At 27.6% G+C, this 21,077-nt stretch overlaps 1 protein-coding gene across 5 annotated transcripts in view; it reads left to right on the top strand.

The window, feature by feature from the left end:
* The window catches only part of LOC107162988 (orexin receptor type 2-like), a 144,704-nt gene that overhangs the window by 92,458 nt on the left and 31,169 nt on the right, over positions 1 to 21,077 (top strand). For 4 of the 5 annotated variants that reach the window (XM_089229647.1, XM_089229650.1, XM_089229651.1 and 1 more), the window contains one exon: positions 3,381 to 3,662. In XM_089229647.1, the coding sequence (XP_089085773.1) occupies positions 3,381 to 3,662 (282 nt within the window). Of the gene's footprint in view, positions 1 to 657; positions 864 to 3,380; positions 3,663 to 21,077 lie in introns of all 5 variants that reach the window. The other variant, XM_089229649.1, reaches the window with a different exon arrangement.

The following is a 21,077-nucleotide window of genomic DNA, read 5'->3' as shown; positions in this document are numbered from 1 at the left end:
AATATAGGTGTATAATACGTCCTGTACCTATATGATACACATACTCAAAAAGATTTGAATAATGGATTACTGTAAATTTTCAATTTTATTCGAGATAACTATCTATTTACGAAAAGTGAAATGTAAAAGTCAACTTAAAAATAACATTCCGTTAAAATAAAAAATCGAATCGAATCGTATCAAAAGCTGAAAGTGTTGATATTAGTTATGACTTACGAAAATAATGATATGACTTAGTATACATAAAATCTCTATACAAAATATACATAAATATAACATGAAGTGAAAATGATTTAACGGTCAGTTGATGTATGTAATTAAATGTTAACTGCAGCTAGAAACTTATTACATTGAAATAAGTACAATACTATTATTATATTGTGCACGTTTCTATATTACGTTTTAATTATGCGAAAATCATCGATTTTTTTCTTAACACGAGCTCATGCCATCGCAAATGTTAAACGCAGAGTTTCCGGACATTAGAAAATCTTTTGCCAAACTAAATAAATTGCTGGCGGCTCATTTAATCAAAAACCCAACCGGAGATCGCGCTTGGGAAATCTTTACGTGGCTATACTGCGCATCGTATTAACAATTCTGCTGTGTCTGACTTGATTATGTTACTTTGTACGATATTAAAGTGTATATAAAAAGTTGCAGGCTGTGTATGCGGACTTATAATGAAGTTTCGTGAATTACGACAAGTGCTTGACACAAGATCGTTCTGTACTACTTAGAGCGGAATGAAAATTTGAAGAATAAGAAAAAAATGTCAAATGCATTAGTGAAATGAGTTCCGCACATAACCATCATCGCGCAACAAATACGACGATTAATCACTACTTGTTAAAGAAATAAAAGTAAAACTATAATAATAACTTAAATTTTTTTAAATAATTACTTATAAAAATTTAGCAACGTCCTGTAGTGAGTTGGCTGAACCGATAAGGAAATAGAAGGTATGCTGGTACCAAACCGATTAAATATTATTTTAAAGTTTAATGGTTTATAAAAACTCAACAATTAATCAAAAGTCATCTTCTGTGGTCTAATTTTCATATTGTATAAACAACAACACTGATAAATACACTTGAACACGAATTTATTATTACACAATATATGAATGATTTTACCAATATTTTAACTTAACTAAATTAAATTATATAATATGTAAACGATTTAATTTTAAATCATATCCAATATTCAGATTTAACTGAAGATATGATACTTTTGAAAGAGGTAATTTACTGGTATTTTTTGAACCAGAAATCGTTTACCGTTATTATAACCGTATTTTTATTCCCGGTAATTGGTTACCAGTTATCGTGACGACTTTTCAGTAAACATAAAACGTTATAAAAGCATAAAGGCGCATTCACGGCTACGCCGTGTGTCGTGTTATTTCGATGGAATATTATTGTGATTGGATGATAACTTTTTGGTATTATGTATTTGTGTTTATAATAACCAAATTGCAACTCGTGAATACCAAGAATTAACTACAGCTCAACCTTGTAACCTTATAACCTCAATGTTTTAAACGATTAAGAACCGATTACTGAAATACCGAATACCGACTACCGTTACTCATGAACTATTTTAGTTACATAAATAATGATACGCTTTTTTAGCTACTATAATAGTATGGGTAATATAGCCTCTGAAAACTATTTATAAATCAAACTATACATAGCTAGGTATAATACAAATTTTTTTACGAAACCAATATTTTATCGATTACCGGTAACCGAGATTTTTTTTTGATGTGGTTATACCGCGTAATCGGTAACCTGTAATCTTGAACATAGTACCACTAATAGGTTATCGCTAACGACAGGACCCAGTTTTAAACCGGTAACCAGTATCAATTTTTTTTTTTTACCACCCACTTACGGTAACTGACAAAATTTGATAACGGTTTTAATTCTCTCTTTTAATGTTGTGAATAACACTATACCGCAATTATAATTCAATAAACCGAACACTGGAACACTTCTAACATGTACTATTTCATTATTAAATATGCTTTATTTGAACGTACAAAAGTTTAGATTTTTAACTATTTAAGACATTTATTATAAAATGCTGGTAAAATGACTGAAATTCTTGTTAAAATATCGATTGATTTATCCGTGTTGACAAAAGGAATGTAGAATAAATACGGAATAATTAAAGGAAGATGAAAAGCTATATATACACGGTGAGCTTTCAACATATTTCTAGTTTATTTAATTTAACCGACTGTATTATACCACTGTGGTTTAAATAACAGTAGTGTTATACGATTCCATCGAGTTGTTTCTTGTACTCGAATGAATTATTTTCGTGTAAATCGAATAATAAATTTTCAATCGACCACGACAGTCTGTGCACTGCTTCATTATAGTTATTATTCAAACATTTTGGCTTTTCGTACCAATGTATTTAACTTAACCCTTTTACTTCGTTTTGTATTTATTCTTCAAGATTATACTGCAGCACATTATACTGGGGATTATTTTTCTTCAAGATTTCTTTTTGATTAGTCCATTCAGATTAAATATATATATTATTATTCAATACAAATCCGCCACATGAACACGGTTTAACAAATATATCCTGCAATTCATATAATATAATATTATTACAGCTATCGTTGAATATAATAATTACTAATGACCCAATATGGCTACATGTGATTCTTTTAAAGGTAAAAAAAGCATTAGTTTCTACGATTCAAAAATATAATAATAATTTGAAGTCAACATAAAACAACAATTCAAACGAGTGACAAAACCACTATGCTTTCCCACGTCTACTATCAATTTTAAATGCTTACGTTTATAGATAATTAACTACTGATTATAAATTTAATTTTTGAATTCGCAAATAAATGTTCTGTTTCTGGTTGTGAAAATTAAAACGTACGCTGCCTTTAACAAAAAAAACTTAAATTATGATAACGACAATAGGTAATATAGGAAAATTTTATTTTTCAAAAATCATATCGTGAACGTTCGCCAAAACCATAATAATTGTAGGGTCTTATATAGGCAATAGTTAAAGATGTCTCATAATCGTCGATAACTACGCTGTTTATATCTGAATAACTATAACTATAACTATAACTTATAACTGCATTACATAAATAAATAATAACTATGAGATTTTAAACTGCATAATATCTTCACTTTACAACTTCAAACTAGCTGTACTCGCAAGATAGTTTTGGAATAGAGATATAAATATAAAAATATTCCGTATGACACAAAACTATCCCGATATATTGAACGAACAATTTTATTTGTTTACCTACATGGCGTATAATAACATCATAATATTATATTTTGTCGTAAATATTACGTATTTTCATTGTGGCATCGTTTATGACGTTGCAGGGCGAACAATTTAACGAGACACGTTAACGTACCGTCGGCACACGAAATGTTCCACAACACAACGGCGCGTAATGTAAGCGGTTTATGGACGAAAAATGCGGCCGGGATGGAACAGGCAGCGGTCATCGAGGAGCTGATCGCTGAGTTCTCGTCGTCTCAAATGAAATTCACCGAAACGAGAAGTATCATGTTGATCGGTCTCTACGTCCCGTTGTTCTTGGTCGCAGCCATAGCGAATTCCGTGGTCATCGTCGTGGTCATCAAGTACCACTACATGCGGAGGTAAGAGGATGTTTACTGTTTTTGAATATACCCATAGTGTTCCGACCGGTATCTGTTTTCGCCTTTTCGGTATTGACCGTCTCCTTTTTCCAACCAGAAGGTTTACTCAGTATTGATCCGGGTTCCGGGTATAATATCTCTAAGCTAAGTAAACTTTGTACGTTTTTCGTGGTAAAAAAATAAAGTAAAAATGCGACTTTTAATTGTTATTTATTATATTTCATTGAATATAAATTCATAGTCTAGGTATGATGGATAATCAGTAATTGAGATATGTATGAATTAACTCAAACTTAACTAAGTATAGTTGTACCTACAGCTAAAATATCGGTTTTGTTAGAGGGACGTGTAGTTATCATACTGGCAACTAAATAATAGGCGTATAGATATAAATAAAAATTAAAAAACAATAATGTATACTAAACAATTTAAATGAATGATTCATAAAATTGACAACATTTGGACAAAAATATTGTCTCAAACTAAAAAAAAAAAAAAAAAAATAACAACCAATGATGTACATACCTTATTATTATTATTTAATATTTAAATTATTTTTCTTTGTATTTGAACTTGCATTTTATTATATAATAAAAAATTTCAATGTTAAGTAAATTTGTATAATTAATATTCTTCTCTTTATTATGTAAGCTAGTCTGAAAAAAGGGATTTAAAATAAATAGCTAGGTATACTAAAAGGCAAAATTTATTTAATAATATTATGATAATTTTATATTGCGATAGGTACTTCTAACCTAATCCGCAATTCTAGGATCATATAGTGAACGACTTGGGAATGGAAATGGGATTATATTGAAAAATTGGACAGAATAAAAACAGTCAGTTTTTATTTATTTATTTTTTATGCCTTTATAAATTATTAATGGCATGATATAATTATATAATATGTTTATATGTGCTACATAATATTGTTATTTGCATCAATAATAAAAGACTAAAATTAATTAATAATAATAGTACAAAAGTACTTGGTATATAATTATATATTTTTTAAAGTTTTAAAAAACGTATTTTTTTTTTTAAATATAAGTGATGGTTTTTACACAAAAAACAGTAGGTAATTTATAAAAAATTAAAGTTAAATAACAGTTGAATATCACATGAAAACTCTGAATTCAATAATGATACGAGTGTCCATATTCTGAAGTTAAAAGAATCAACCATGAGAATACATAAATATCATTTAGTGCAAACACTGCAAACCTTTTGTTTGACATGAGTTGAAGTTCAAGATGGGCGTTACGTCGAATAACATGTATGGGGGAATTTTTAAATATGTAGATTTTAGCAGTAATAACACTTCAATCGTATACCTACGGGTAATAAATTTGAAAGCCGTTATTAATGTTTAAAACTTGAAACCCACAAGTTTTGTACACGTGAATGAGGGCCTAATGATAAAGCACTGCATGATTAATGCTGTATACTTAATGTATTATATAATTTCTTGTTATTATTCTTTACAAACAATTAATCCTGTCACTATAATATACGTATTCGTGTAAAAAACCGAGCAAAGACCAAAGACAAATAGTAACACTACACTGTACATTAATAAATATGACACAGCACGTAGGTTATTATAACCATTGCATATATTATTTATGTATCCAAGTGTTATTATACAGAAATAAAGCACGTCTAGAAGGTTTGAAAGCCTTAAATTTCTAATGGGAATGGATCGCATGAGTGCAGTAATACATGGCAGTTATAAATAATTAAATATAATAGTTGTAGTACACATAAAATTAAAATTAAATATTTGTACGTTATTATTACGAGTTGTCCCAGACCAAATTAAGTGCAGCAACTATTGGATTTACGAAATCAAGACTAAAAAATAATATCAAATAATAAACCAGAAATAAATTGCACGAGTCAACTACGGTTTTATCGCTATATTTTACTATTTACAAATGAAGAAGTTTAAGTATTAAATATCTTCGAATGCTAAAATCATGTAATTGTTTCATAAACGACAAGCCACTTATTGTTAATTTAATAGCAACGTATAAATATACAACCTAGCTACGCGTAGGTGTACAGAAAATAGAACAAGTTTTTCGTTAGTATTTGTAAGCTTAGAATGTATTACCAATAAACTGGCATCGGTGGATTCTTGTGAATGTTCATGATTCGTGAAACAAAAATAGTGAAATTTCAAACATGTTAAGATATGATGTAAATTGTAAATCACAATTTTCAACCGCATTAACAAATTCAACACGAAACAATTAAAATTGGAGAAAAAAGATTAGCTTTTTTGCATACGTATAATTATTATAAAATATTGGCACATAAAATTTCTAAGGATTATTTTGTGTAGTAACATTTTTATAACACGGTACAAGTTATTGTGGTTAAATAATATTTAATTTATCGATATTCGTTTAAATGCAAAATATGTAACAAGAAATAAATTATTATTAGGTACAAATATATTTGTATTATGAATATTCTGAAACCTATGGTTGAATAAAATTGACGTATGGACATTATATTCAAAAAAAAACGTGAGGATCAAATTAATTTTACAAACAAATCTACTCTCAAATCGATTTGGAAGTTCAGTGCATTTGCCCGGATCCTGCCAAACTATCAAATAAGATCCTATAACAGACTTTCCAATTTCAAAACACTCCAAATTATTATAAACGTTCTTAGTTAAACTAACCTAACTTTGATCTACAATTTAGAGCTTAAACAAACAGTTAAATACAATTCCAAATCGAAATACATCTGTCATATATTTTAGTTTAACTAAATTTCATATAAAACCACTTGAACAACTGAGAATTTCCTTAATAATCACCCAATTTATTACAAAATATCACGTAACTACAATAAATTGTGATGTATTATAATATTTCAAGATTAAAATATTATATGATATAAACCATACGACATTAATTATTATAGTTTTATTTATTTATTTATTTTTATTAATAAGAAGAAAACCTCGATAGCGTGACCATTGGCTTTTTAACATATTATGGTACATACATATTTTAATGATATAACAGAAATATATTTAAAGGTGTTGGTAAGACATTTATCATCCAAATACGTAAAAGAGAAGTAAGAAATGAAATAGAATAGCGGTGGACCTTATTGTTCGTATTGTAGACGGGATTGGTTGTTCAAAAGAGAGATTAATAGTTGTAAGAACCATACTTACTTTTGGATTACATAAAATGCATGAGTTCAAAGGATTTTCTGAACCTTTTAACTTCCTTATATAGACAGAGACAAAACAATTAATTTATCTTCAACTGGATCGGCAATGTTCAAATTATATGCATTCAATCAAATACAATAAGTCTAAAGTTAGATAAATCGATAAATATTTTATAGTTTATGGAAAATATTGACATTCAAATAGACCACTAACTTGTTAAGCCGATAGTATTTTGTAGGTATCCATTCCATAGAATTAAAATTATGGTGTATATTTATATTTAAATAAAAAATGTTTTATGTGTGTATAAAACACTGAAGAAATCAACATAAGTGTTTTGCTCTAACCTCTGTTTTATTATATAATAATATAGCAATACTAGAAATGTAGACATACAATTTTTTAAATGTTTAACTCCTAAAGTGATCGTGTGAAGAAAGTTTAAGGCAATATTATAATGAAATGTATTCTCCGTTATACACACATATGAAATATTTAAAACCTCTTTCTGTGTTCACTCATCATAATTTATTATACATACTACATACATAATCTATGTTTATTCAGAAGATTTTTTTAATACTTTAATTTTTTGAAATTTATTTATTCTTAATAACTGAAAACTTTAATACTAGATTATATTTTATAAAAAATCTGATAAAACACAGGTAAACTTATTCTTGATGTGTAAACACCTTAGATATCGGTATACGAATCTTTTCTCTATCTTGATCTGATCAGCGTATAAGTCGTATAACCAATGTAACTATAACTTTTGAAGCATCGGAACTTACCATTAAACTTCGGTTATGTTTGCTCTTCTAATGGACACGTGTGTCTTTTTGCCAAAAAAACAGAATGTACTTTCTGAGTTGAAAAATCGATGAAATTTTAAAATGTTTACACTTCGTTCACCTCCTTTAAATTTTGAGTGAATCTGGTGAACTTGGGAATGACTATAAAAATATTCCAACGATAAGCACTATATTGGAGAGGGACATCAATGGAAACTTTTTAAGAAGAGGTAAAACGGCTCATTAAATATCTACATCCTATACATGAAACACTAAATGAATATAAACCAGAATGTAACAATAACTAATTTAAAAAGTATAACTGACACCATATTTTCGTGTAGGTAGTTTGAAAACACTTGAACCAGAAAAATGAATGACATTTTATACTTAAACTATCATAAACCAATTGTTTCATGCATATGAGTACAAATTGCAAAGGCATAAGCTATTTTCTGGTTCCAAACTTAAAACAATTAATCTTTTCATTGAAAACACTAAAATTTATCCTTCTTCTGATCATTACACTTGAGGTACCATGAAACTTTTTCTTATTGATGCACAAACTTTGAGTTCGTATCAATTCAAGGTGGAAAAACTACGGTATGTACCCCATTTTTTTCTTTTCAGATTTTTTAAATTCAGATCATAAACAAAATCGCATATTGTTTTTTGATTTTGAACGTATTTGAACTCACATGTTTACACATCAGTAGTCTTTAACTATACTTTGAACTATATTCGATTTGTGTATATAGGATAGTGAAACATTTTTATTGAAATGATCTCTTAAATATTATAACTCAATTCTTGGAAAAATTATTAAAATTAGTAAATACAATAAAATAAAATATGTTCATGTGTATAAAATAAGATTTTAAATATAATATTAATATAAGATGAAAAAAAATAATAAAATATTGATATTTCACAAAACTTGAGCTCTATCAATTATAATAGGTACTTACTACTTACATCAAAATATATAAATAAAAGACAGATTTAATAATACTAAAATTATTAGTAAATAAATCAAATTAGTAAAACACGTTGAATGAAAACCCACATGACTAAAAAAACCATACAAAATAAAATATAAGAATTTGATGATATTAGCAAATGTTTTTATTAAAATAAATTAACTTTTAAACTTTATTAAGTTTATAAATAATTTAGTTATACTTAAAGATGAGGAATTTCCAATTCAAATGACCTTAATAAAAACTTGATATTTCAATAGCTTTATCACAACTACTATTCTAGTTTCTAGTCACGTTAGAATGTTCTTGCGAGGAAGTGGCAGGTTTAATAGAGGGGCACTAGCCATCCACTCTCTGGGACTGAGCTATTTATTTTTCTAAGACTAGTATTATGATTCGACTATCAATAATTATAATAAAAATATATCTTCATTGAAGTCTCAACAGATAATATCATTGAACGATTTTCAAAAGTTAAAAAAAGAAACCAGGAAATAATAATGTGATAGATTAATCAAATAAATTCATTTTTGTTATTATTTTAGTATAATTACTTTTGTTAATGGTTTCATATGAAAATTGATAGCAAAACTGCCCCTGTCACGAGAGAGAACGACAAGGTTTTTTAGAAAATTAGAATAGTAGACTGCAAAAGAACAATAATCGACATTCATCAAGAATAAATTATTTCTAATAAAATTACATTCAAAATATGTAACACAATATTTCAACATAACTTTCAATATGGATACATAAATATAATATAGTTTGATGATTACAAAAGATGATAACAATTTATCACCTAATACTTATACAACAATGAAATTTATAGTTTTTATTCGATACCATTTAAATATGATTTTGTTCAATGTTCAGAAAATCGTAACATTACTCGTAAATTATAATTTCTCTCAAATTTATAAACATCTTTCGTATATAATAATATGTCAACTCCCGTCTAGTCATTGCAGGTGTAAACATATATATATATATATTATCTAAATTCTAAATATACATGATAATATGAATATTATACAACTGCCTGAGCTTACGCAAGATAGTAATTATAATAATACTCTGACACTCAAAATTAATATTAATATTATATATTATTATTATTATTATTATTATTATTATTATTATATAACGTGAGTGAAAACGCTTTGCGACCTTGTCATGAAAACAATCGGATACATCCAGCGTAAAATGTTGCTGTGTAATTACACGAATATCTGGCTTCTACGATAAATAATAATAATTATCAAATCAAAACCACGTGGTTGTTATACCATCCGTTGTAATAGCGACATATTCAACACGTGACACGCGTTATATTATCATCTTGCGAGATAAATTAACGAGATTGATTTCATCGCGGCGGTAGAAAAACGTGATATGTTTTGTGGCTACGTGTCGAAAACTCATCTACTATGACAGCCACAGCCATGATATACTTTCAAGTTTCAATCCTAACACATATTAAAAATACGTCGTATAGAGGTATTTTACAAGTCGTAGATACAGTAAAATCTCTGTATAACGGAATCGCTTGGAACCAAACATTTTTCCGTTATAAAAAGTTTTCCGCCATAGAGAGGTAGATGCATATATTATTATTTGCACCGGAACTATTGATGTCTTCTGTTATAAAGAGTATTAGTTAGTATTAGTCAGTATTATCTGTTATAATAGAGGGTTAGTTATAGAGAGGTTTTAATGTACCTATTATAATTATAGTGTTAGGTAAAATTTTAACACTCGATTATTGTATTTGAGCGTTTTGTACAGGAAAAATCCGCAACAATCGCCAACAATGCTCATCCTCGTTTTTTTTTTTTTTTTTACAATGAATTTATTTGAATCTTGAATTTTTAACTTTATACTTTTTTGTTATTAAATACCACATAATTTTCAAGTTCTTAGACTTTTATGCCATTGTTTTATGTCGATTTATATTTAATTTTTTTTCAAATTTCAACCATCCTTTTTTATTTTATGAAGATGACTTTTTTTGAAAATTGTATGTCCTATCTAAAAAACGTCTTCAAAATATATTTTTGAAATTTGAACGAGTAGTTTCTGAGTTATCAAAATATACCTATTAACTATAACGGGTAATCAAAATATAATATGGTTATTATATAAGTTTATTAAGTTATAAACAATAAACATGTTGTCCCTCAAGTTTCCGTTTGATATCTGCTCATTGTCATAAACAATAAACTAGTCTTAATTTATCACAATCATCACAATCACTCATGATGTTGTTACATGCATTGTTTGAAGTTAGAAAAACAAATTAAGCGACACCCTCAGGTCTTAAACCCTGTCCGTTTGAAAACAACATATTATTAATAAAATAATCTAGGGTTCGCGCATGTTTGTAATTGGATTTTAATGGGAAAAAAAACGTGCACATTCCTATGCGCGGAATAATTACGTTTTATATTATTTTATTTTTCTTGCCAATACTAAGTCAGTGTCACGCTGCAGATTTGACAGTTAATAATTAGTATCGTGATAAAATTATGATTCGCTGGTTCGCGTGTCCGTATAGTTGTCCTTGTTTTCCACAAAACTAACTTATACTCAGTGCATTCATGAAATCGTAAATAATTCGGTAACACACAAAAATAGATACGTATAACATCTTATAGTATTACGAACTTTTCTACAGTAAATTTGTTCTGCACTAAGTCACTATATAAAGTTTATCGGTGAAACACCGGTAGTAGTATCTATTTAGGTACATTTTAGTATTATTACGCTACACTATCTGTAGCCATTTTTTTTCAACTGTAAATATTTCAATATAATCAGGAGTACGACACTCTCTCAAATCCTAAAGCTATTTGAAAGGAGTGAGGAAATGGCCGCCTTAAATTCATGGGCACTGCCATCCCGACATTTATCAGAATCAGCTGACGGCCCATACCATAGTTTTAAATAATCGATATCATTACCATGATTTAAAAAATATTATTTTTTTGTAAGTTTAGGGAATATTTTAAAGTTTTTTAAGTCGTTTTTATATGTAATCGCCATTAAGACGTGACCGTACGTTAATAGGAGTTAAAGTTAGTTTAGTTAACTATTCATACATTTTGACGTCGTTCATTGAGTAGAGAAATCTATCATAACAACACACGCAAACTTCCAGTGTTGCTTCTTTATTATTCTGTGATAAAATTATACCCATCGGGAGTATCGTTACTTCTGTATTACAGTTAGGTAATAAGTCATAATTTTTCACGTTCAATTTTCATCTTACACTGATACGCATTTATAATTTTTTTTTTTTTATCCATCTTGTTTTGTAATTTATTAAGTTGTGTAAAATAATAATTATTATATATTTATTTTTACATATTTCGTATTTATAATTCATACGGTATTGATATATGATGAACATCGTTCTTAATAATATAGTAAATTTATGTCTTGAAAAAATGCAGATAAAATGAGTTTAATTTCCAACGTGCATTCTCGCTCGTAAAAAATGTTCAATGTTTTTTTTTTTTTTTTTTTATGTCATCCATAACCGTCTGCCGATAATTAATTCCGGAATATAACCTTAGGGATTATTTTAAACAATATCCTTTCGATGACGCCAAAAATTATAATAACATTCAATCAAAAATCGAAATTGGTCTCAATCGACATGCTATAGTGAATGTCAACTTTAATATCACATGTTTATTCACGTGATTAAATTTCGTTTTGAAATCATCATCAGCGCATTGTGTTTATTAATCCTCAAACACGCTGAACAATTGAACATAATGATTATTTTTATACACTCTTAGATTATAATCAAACAGCCAATATGCGATTATAAAACGATTAATCATATCATATGATTCATAATATCAACCGGAGTATGGCCCATTAAATAATCTACGGAAAATCTATATTATGTAAAAATTAACATGGAGTTTACAGTTTTAAATCTATCCCTGAGGCTTTAATCGATAAGAAAATTTTATTCTCGCCAAAAACAGACTTTTGACTTAGTTTACTTACCATATACATGTTTTGCAAAATATTTTCGAAGTTATGCACTTGTTTTATGATATAATTATTATTCGTTAGGTCCATTCGATGTTATCGCATATAAATTCGTTGAAATTAATTGTAAGACTACGTGTAATGACGTACCTACTGAAAACTTTTTAATGAACAATATTTTTAAAAACATATTTCGAGTATGCTTTTAAAGTTGGATGTTCATATTTATATGTAGACTTAGTAAGATAGCTGCAGCTTTAATAATTTAAAAAAATACACCATGGCACATTCATGGATCAAAACTGCTTGTGCAATGCATTCATTTAAAATATGAAACAGAAAAATAATAATTGAAAATGTTCAAAACGTCGAATGTGTTTAAGATTTGCACAGAAGTAAATAAAGATACATGTAACATAGGTATATATATATATTTGTAATTTTAATTCGATATGGTTTTTAAAATATCAATGTGACTAAAGTTATGTCCGTTGTAATATATTATGTTATAAATAAGTAGAAATGTAGAATATGTGTTCACTCTAATGAACATTTCCTCCAAAACACGAATAATAACTATAGATACTAAAATCGTTCACTGAATACAGTAAATTTATATATTTATTTTTTATGTATCATAAAATGTTCAACAATTTTAACTGTTTTTTACATTTACAATATTTAAAAATTTTTTTTTTTTATTTCTATAAACGTCTATAAAAAAGTTTGACACAATACAAAGTACATCATGAGTTTTCATTTTTCATCGAACCAACTTAAAAACATTAAAGGTCATCAATCGTGATTTTTTTATACGTATTTTAAGCTATAATTAAATAAAATTTGCCGATATTATGAAATTTCGTTAATAGTTTTTTTGCTCAAAATTAATAAAATGCTTTATTTTTATAGCAAAAGATCAAAAGTTGATTACACGATTCTTTTTCTATAGCATAAACAATTTAAAGAATACATAAACACAATTTTTAGTCACCCAGATGGACCATCAATATTTTGCACAAAAATGTTACAATCGTTTAAATGATCAACGCTTAACATTTTGCTCACGAGTTTTTTGAAATCCCAGATAGGCCAGAAAAGCCAATTTGTATTGAATAGAGAAGCCACGTGAAACAGCTATTTATAAGCAGTGTATGGCTGAAACTTATGAAATTGAAAAATACTCTACTAATAATAATTCGGATTTAGATAATAGGTAGAATCAGTTATTTAAGGGTGGTGTAACAGCTATATTAATGATATTAAAATCATAACCGAATATTCATTTGTTTCTACTTGCGTTTAGTTACACGTAATGAAAAAAGTTACCGGTTGATATTGGCAACCTCGTTTTAATTTAACTCCCAGAACAACGCCAAATCATTCAGCTGGTACAATAAAATTTGTGAGATATTATTAGTACCTATACAATATTTTGCATAAAATATAAAACATTGCAAGCGTAAATGTCAAACCATAAAGTGTACTATATAACGTTGTTATACATTTATTGTATGACACATTTTCCAAATTCGATTGAATTATATATAATAAGGTAGTGTTTCACACGTCAGTTGGCCATGAAATATCATATAAAACAATATGACGTTTATGAACATAGTAGATATTATGTAAATTCCAGATTATGTTTATTATTCCTGGTCATTTATTTTGTAAAAATTTATATAATCTATATGCATTTATATCTAATTTAAACCTATTTAAATTAGAAAATTATGTTCTAACCATTATCATAGGTAATTGATATTTGATATATTAATGGGTTATCTCTGTTTGAATTTGTCAACACCAAAAACGATAGATTTATGGTAAAAAATCAATGCTGGTCAGTTGACGAAACAGTTAGGTACATTTTTGTATGAAAGCAAATCACCACCATTTAGTTGAAATGTAAACAGTTTGATACTTCTAAAATCTTAGTAATCTGTTTAGTAATGATAATGTTAAAAAATTATGAATTTATAAAGTAACGATGTTTTTAATAAATATTTTCTAGATTGGCTAGATATGTGCAGATATTTTTAAAGAAATTTAAATTTGGTATTTACTTTATATTTTTATTTAAATTTATTGAATTTATTGTTAAAATTACCATACCTAGACATTGTTTTTTACTATGAAGACGATGACGTCAATAGCGGAATTGAAATTCAAAACTAATCAAAAAACGTTTTCGTTAAAATTCTTAAAAGTTTTATTTCTACTCGACTTAATCTAACTGTATGAAATAAAATATAACTACTAAGAAAGTCCGTATAAAAAAATGTGTAATATAAAATTATATTATTTTTCAACAAAAATACCTATATATAGCTTTATGGGTTTTTTTTTTGTTACTTATAGATAAATATAAATAGCTCTCAGAAAAAAATTATAAATAGACATATTATTATAACAAACACCTGCATCAAATATACTGTGCTCTACAATATTTTGACAGGTTATTGATTAAAACCGAAACTTCTACACATCACGTTAGTTTACGTGAACTTGTTTCGCTATTACGTGCCTAAAGATAAAGTTACGAAAATCAGTGTGCAGAAGTGATATGCATTTAAGTAAGTTTGATAGGAAACTAGTCGTAAGCGTAGAACGCAAGATTTAATGCTCTGGTTTGATTTATAGCAATAAATATGATATTATAGGACTATACAATAATTTGAGTCGATTAAATGTTTTTGTGCTTCTCAACTTTTATTGTTATTTATGGCATTCGTCAATATTGTTGTTTATAAACTCACTTAACAAATAAATTTAGAAACCTTTCGTTTCGAATTTAAGTCTCGACATTATTTCGAACGAAAATAAAATAACTTGCTAAATATTTTTACCAAGAACCTATAACTATTTATTTTATTTTTTAGATTGTAATTGAAACAAAGCGGGAACATCAATGGCCATTAGCATTTTGTAGTTGGGTTACGGTTCATTTAGAAATACGTGAATATGTGGGGCGAAAATTCGTCACTCAAAAACTCGGGTGGTCACCCATCTGCAGGGAACTAGTAACGACGGACGATGCTTGAACACAGCACACATAAGTGTGAACCACCGCCCCTTACAACCCCCCCCCTACCACCCATAATTATTCTAATATTTTTAATAAAGAATGTTTTGGATAGCATGGCGTTATGTATAGGCAATATTGATACACAGATGTATACCACCGACTTAAAAAATATAAGAAAATAACATTATTGTCATTATTTAAAAAAACATTTTAGTTCAGTAATTTAATTAAATTCACAACACCATTTGTGTAGTTGTATTACTCACATGTGGGCCATGATTTATCATTTACGTTTATAAACATTGTGTCACACGTTGCAGTATGACAGCTGTAGTCTGTAGTTCACCACATAGTTTTGCACTTCCTTTTGTATGACATAACATAAATAACAAAATGTTTAGATCTACTTAATTAAACTCAAGACCTGGTCAAAAAATAACTCAAACTTATCATTAATCATACATCCAAATTTGACAAGTTTGGCCGTATGACATATTGACATGGAGCTCTGAGGATCAGCGAAAATTTCAAATACCAATAAAATATAATAATTGTTCCATTCTAAAAAAAAAAAAAAAAACATAAATTAGGATTTTTAATTAAAATAACTGTTTTCGTGTGTTTAATATAATATAACAGTGTAAAGTATAATGTAAGGTGTGAAACACGAATTAACTTAAGAACAATCTAATTATATTTTGTTAGTAGGTACCCTTTATGCCCCGTCATAGGATAAGCAGAACAAACATTTTGTTTCTTCGTGAAACCATGATCATATTATTAAAATACATATTTGATAAAATAATTAACTTTAACTGTTGTAATAAAATACGAAATTTCACCACTACACAATATTTCGTAAATAGATTTCTTAACTTGTTCTTAAAGTTTAATACTGTTATTGCATCATACCTGTCGTATCGTTAAAAATTCTGAAGACTCGGAAGTGTATTTTCACTATCTAATAACTTGCCACTAAATTTTATCCTAAAAACTGTTATCTAAACACATAGTTTAGCGATGGACAAGGGTAGTTGTACCTCAACAAAAATGTAAGCTATCTCAAAACATATAAATTTCTTGTATTGTTTTATCTATGAAAATTTGCGAAAATTACCAAATAATAAGCATCATCTGTCTTCAGAAAACCGTTAAATATTGTGAAAATAAAATAATATATTAATATTGAATTAGTTGAATAACAACGGAACAACTTGTTGGAAAAAATCGATAAAATTATTTTAATCAACGGCCAATTAGTCAAAATCAAATTCATTTTGGTCGCGATGGTAATACGTAGGTATATTATAACGAGTATTATGCCAACATTGTAAATTATTTATATAAAAAAATTCTACTGAAACAAAAAAATCAGTCTTGAACCGTGGTTGTGGTAGTTTCCGATAGTGGTTTATTACGATGGAATAATGGTCAACGTAAAAACAAAAACACTTGTGCCGCATCACACGATAACAACAGTTTAGTAGGTATATAGGTATATTATACAGCCGAATTTATTTCGAATCCTCTAAAACAATCCCGATGTCAGTGGGTAGGGGATTATTGTCCTTACGGTTGCCTTCACAACGAGTTGTTACGCAACACTGATAATACAATTTAAAAAAAAAAACAAAAATAAGCGAAATGGAAATCAACAAGACACAAAATACGAATTACATAATATTGTATTTTTGTGAAATAGCATTTTTCACTTTTGTCTAAATGAAATAAACGGTTCATTATTATTTATTATTACTTTATATGTATTCATTTTACTTTGCAATTTTATTTTATTTTCATTCGATACAAAATTCTTTCCCCGTATTAAATGGAACATTTTGCTACGACCCGTCTACTTGTAGGATTTTACAGGTGAGGTTGCTTAACATAATCATTCATTGACAGAAATCTGATTAAAGGCTCCCTGAAAGTATTCCAACCCTCATTACGAACAAATTAAAAGCATAATTGTAAATTGTAATTGATATATAAATATTAACCATGAGACTCTGCAGGGTATTTTCTCAATAAAAAGTGAGAAAAAAATTTAACTTGAAAAATATTCCCAATTCCCACTAGTTTCTTACATAAACGTCGTTCTTAAATTGTAATTGATATATTTGAATATTAGCCATGTCATCCTTGCGGACTATGATCTGCAGAATATTTTCTTAATAAAAAGTGAAAAAAAATTAACTTAAAAAATATTCCTGATTCTCGCGGGTTTCTTGTGTAAGCGTCAATCTTAAGTCATTACTTTTATATATATAACACTCATAATACTGTAAGAATCGTTTAGACAAAGTACATTATTCGGTTTTCATTAATAATTAATAATTCACAGAATAAAACTATAGGACTATAGTATACCGTATACGGTCACCACTGTATATTTAAGGTATCCTATGTAATAGATTTATATAGATGTAAACCTAACCTACCTATATACAAAGCATATAATTTCCGTAATATTATATACGTAACATGAGCTACTCTCGGAAAAAAAAATGTTTGACGAAAGCAATCAACTATTAGGTACCTATGGCTTGTATTTTAGACGAAAATAACTGGTTAAAAATCAAGCCAGAATTTTTAATATTTTTATATAATATAAAAAATATACATTTCAATGCCACTCTATAGTCTATATGCATTCGTAACAAACACTATTATACCGTTTTTCAGGCATTTACTAACTCTACGATTCGTAGAGTTAGTAAATTAGTGGCGTAACTTGGAGTCAATCCTGGGGGGAGGGTGGCAAGCAGTAGTAAAACTAAAAATGCATATATATAACTAATCTTAGTTCGCATTGTGCTATTGTGGTAACAACTAATAACCCGCCATGCCATCACTGTCATCTATCTGCAATTCCTCGTATTACGATATGAAGGCGCTCGGTTTATAATGATACTATTAATAAATAATAATCTTTAGCACTCAAAAAGTCAAAACGATAAATCTATTATCATTAATTATTAAACAATCCATTATGCTGTTTAATTTTGCTATGATAAAATAGAAATTGAATTATAAGTTATAACTTTTAAAGGGGGGCAAAACTATACTATTTCCCCCTCAATAAAATATCTGGAGGGGCAGTTGCCCCCTCTTGCCCCCCCCCCAGATTACGCCTATGTCTGCGAATGTTATTTTCTTCATAAATCTCACATATATCTATTTTGATTACATAATATCATGTTATGAGTAAGTTGTTTACTTTCATGATTTTTAATTAAGTTGTATGAACTTTGAAATTATAATAATAACGTAATAATAGAATTCGATGTGTGTTAATTAAAATGCTGAAAATTTATGTTTCCTAGAATATTTCTCATTTAAAATCATATTTTAGTGTGTGCATACAAAGACTTTTAATGCAATATCATTGTTATTATTTAATGTCGTATAAATAGTGACAACAGTACAACAAACTACTGTATTGTAGACAATCGACACAATGTGTTAGATCCAATATCGCTAATTTAAATCGTCAATGCCTATATGAAAGCTGGAACCACGACATTTAAAATTATCGAAATATAATTGAATAAAAATGGTATTTATGAATACAATGTTTATTGAAATCCTAAAATGGTCCAAAATTAAAGACAAGAGTTAACTGGTGACTGGTGTTAAACAATTTTTACAGTTACTTCATTACTTACGAGAAATTAAAATACTATATACCAGCTATTATAATTTATTAAAAATAAAAATTATTAAGGTGTTTATTGGTTTGAAATTATTTACAGTGAAATATATTTTAATATTTAAGTAATCGTCAAAATAATAATTATTTAATGATACAAAATTATTTACTTTAGTACGTAAATGTGTACTAAACAAACGATTACAAAAATAGGTATATGAGGATAAAATTAATACATGCACAAGTTTAAATAAGCACTTTTGAATTATGATATAAACATTTTGATTTGTATTTCCAATATCAACCTAATCATCAGCATTAACTTTTGAAGGATTAAAATAATATCAAGTATATAAAAAAAACTTGATTAATATCATAATATAAACATTTATTTTTATTTATTTTAGTTTATCTGCGTAAATGTTCAGTACTTTTTGAAGTAGTAAGTAAAAATAAATTACATTGTTTTACGCAACACCAGTTTTTAACAAAACCGATTTTGATTTTAAGGTCTAACTTATAAATGAATAATTGTATTTTTGAGCTATTAATAAACATTTATGATTTTCCATTGTTTTTTCATGTCAATATACGTCGATAAAATATATGTTTTTGATTGGTCAAAAAGATTGAAAATTTAATCATAGGTTTCCCATACCTTATTATAATAGCAGTTTTAAAACATAAAATATACAAGTGTACGATTTATGTAAGCATAAAAAGTTAAAATGTTGACAAAATTCTTAAAAATTACGAACAATTTCAAATTATATTGTGGTTAAAAATTAATTAGTTATAATATGTATAAAATGTTCAATTTTTATTGCCATCAGTAGTTTACACTATAATCGAAAATATTGTGTCATTAATATTACTTTAATAGCAATAATATCATAAAATATACTTAAGTATACTAACTGTATAGTAATAAAAGCTGACAGACCACGCGGAACTGTTTTTCGGATAGAGCGATTTCATAAATCATTGAAATCAAATTTAACACATCCGTTTCAGTAACCCACCAGACACGTACTGTACAACAGATTGGTACCCACTTACCCACATTTTAATAAATAATTTTAATTTTTCTCTCTTGATCATTAAAATTGCTTGAACGTTTGATGTATGCTTATAATTATATAATCCCATAAAACGTATTTTGTAAAAATAATCTATATTTGGTTCGCTTTTCTAACCTTAGCTTTTATTTTTCTTATATTATTACATATTATTTAGCTGGACAAGAAAATAAGAGAAGGGATGGATTTAATTCCGGTTCCAAGTTGAATACAATTAATACAATGATACAAACGTATTAGAGATTTTAAATGTGATATTAAACTTTTCTAGCAATTATTTCATTTAAATAGATACTTATTTGATTGTGTTTCAATATTATACTGTTTACAACATGATCAATACATTTTAATTAAAATACAGAATTTTTTTACCATTACTTACTAACTGTTATTAGAGTTATAGCTAATAAAATAATATTATAACTATGTTAGAATTGTCGTGGACATTCGTCAAAATAATATTATTTAATATAATATATGTTATATAGGTGGGAATATTTTGGATCGTAAATTATTAACATAGGTCAGCGAAGCTAGACATTATGTTGAGGCGCCATAAATATTTCCTATATAACGTCGCCAGACACACAGGCGTGGGTAAGTCTCGTTGTCGCCGAGTGAGTCCACGAGAACGTATAGGTACGACCATTGAGTATATAGATAATGATAATA

Source organism: Diuraphis noxia, unplaced genomic scaffold, assembly GCF_037042655.1.
Source record: "Diuraphis noxia isolate RWA-SAM2 unplaced genomic scaffold, SU_Dnox_SAM2 contig0005, whole genome shotgun sequence".
NCBI lineage: Eukaryota > Metazoa > Arthropoda > Insecta > Hemiptera > Aphididae > Diuraphis > Diuraphis noxia.
Note: the sequence above shows the minus strand (reverse complement) of the source record. Positions and strands in the feature narration are given on the sequence as shown.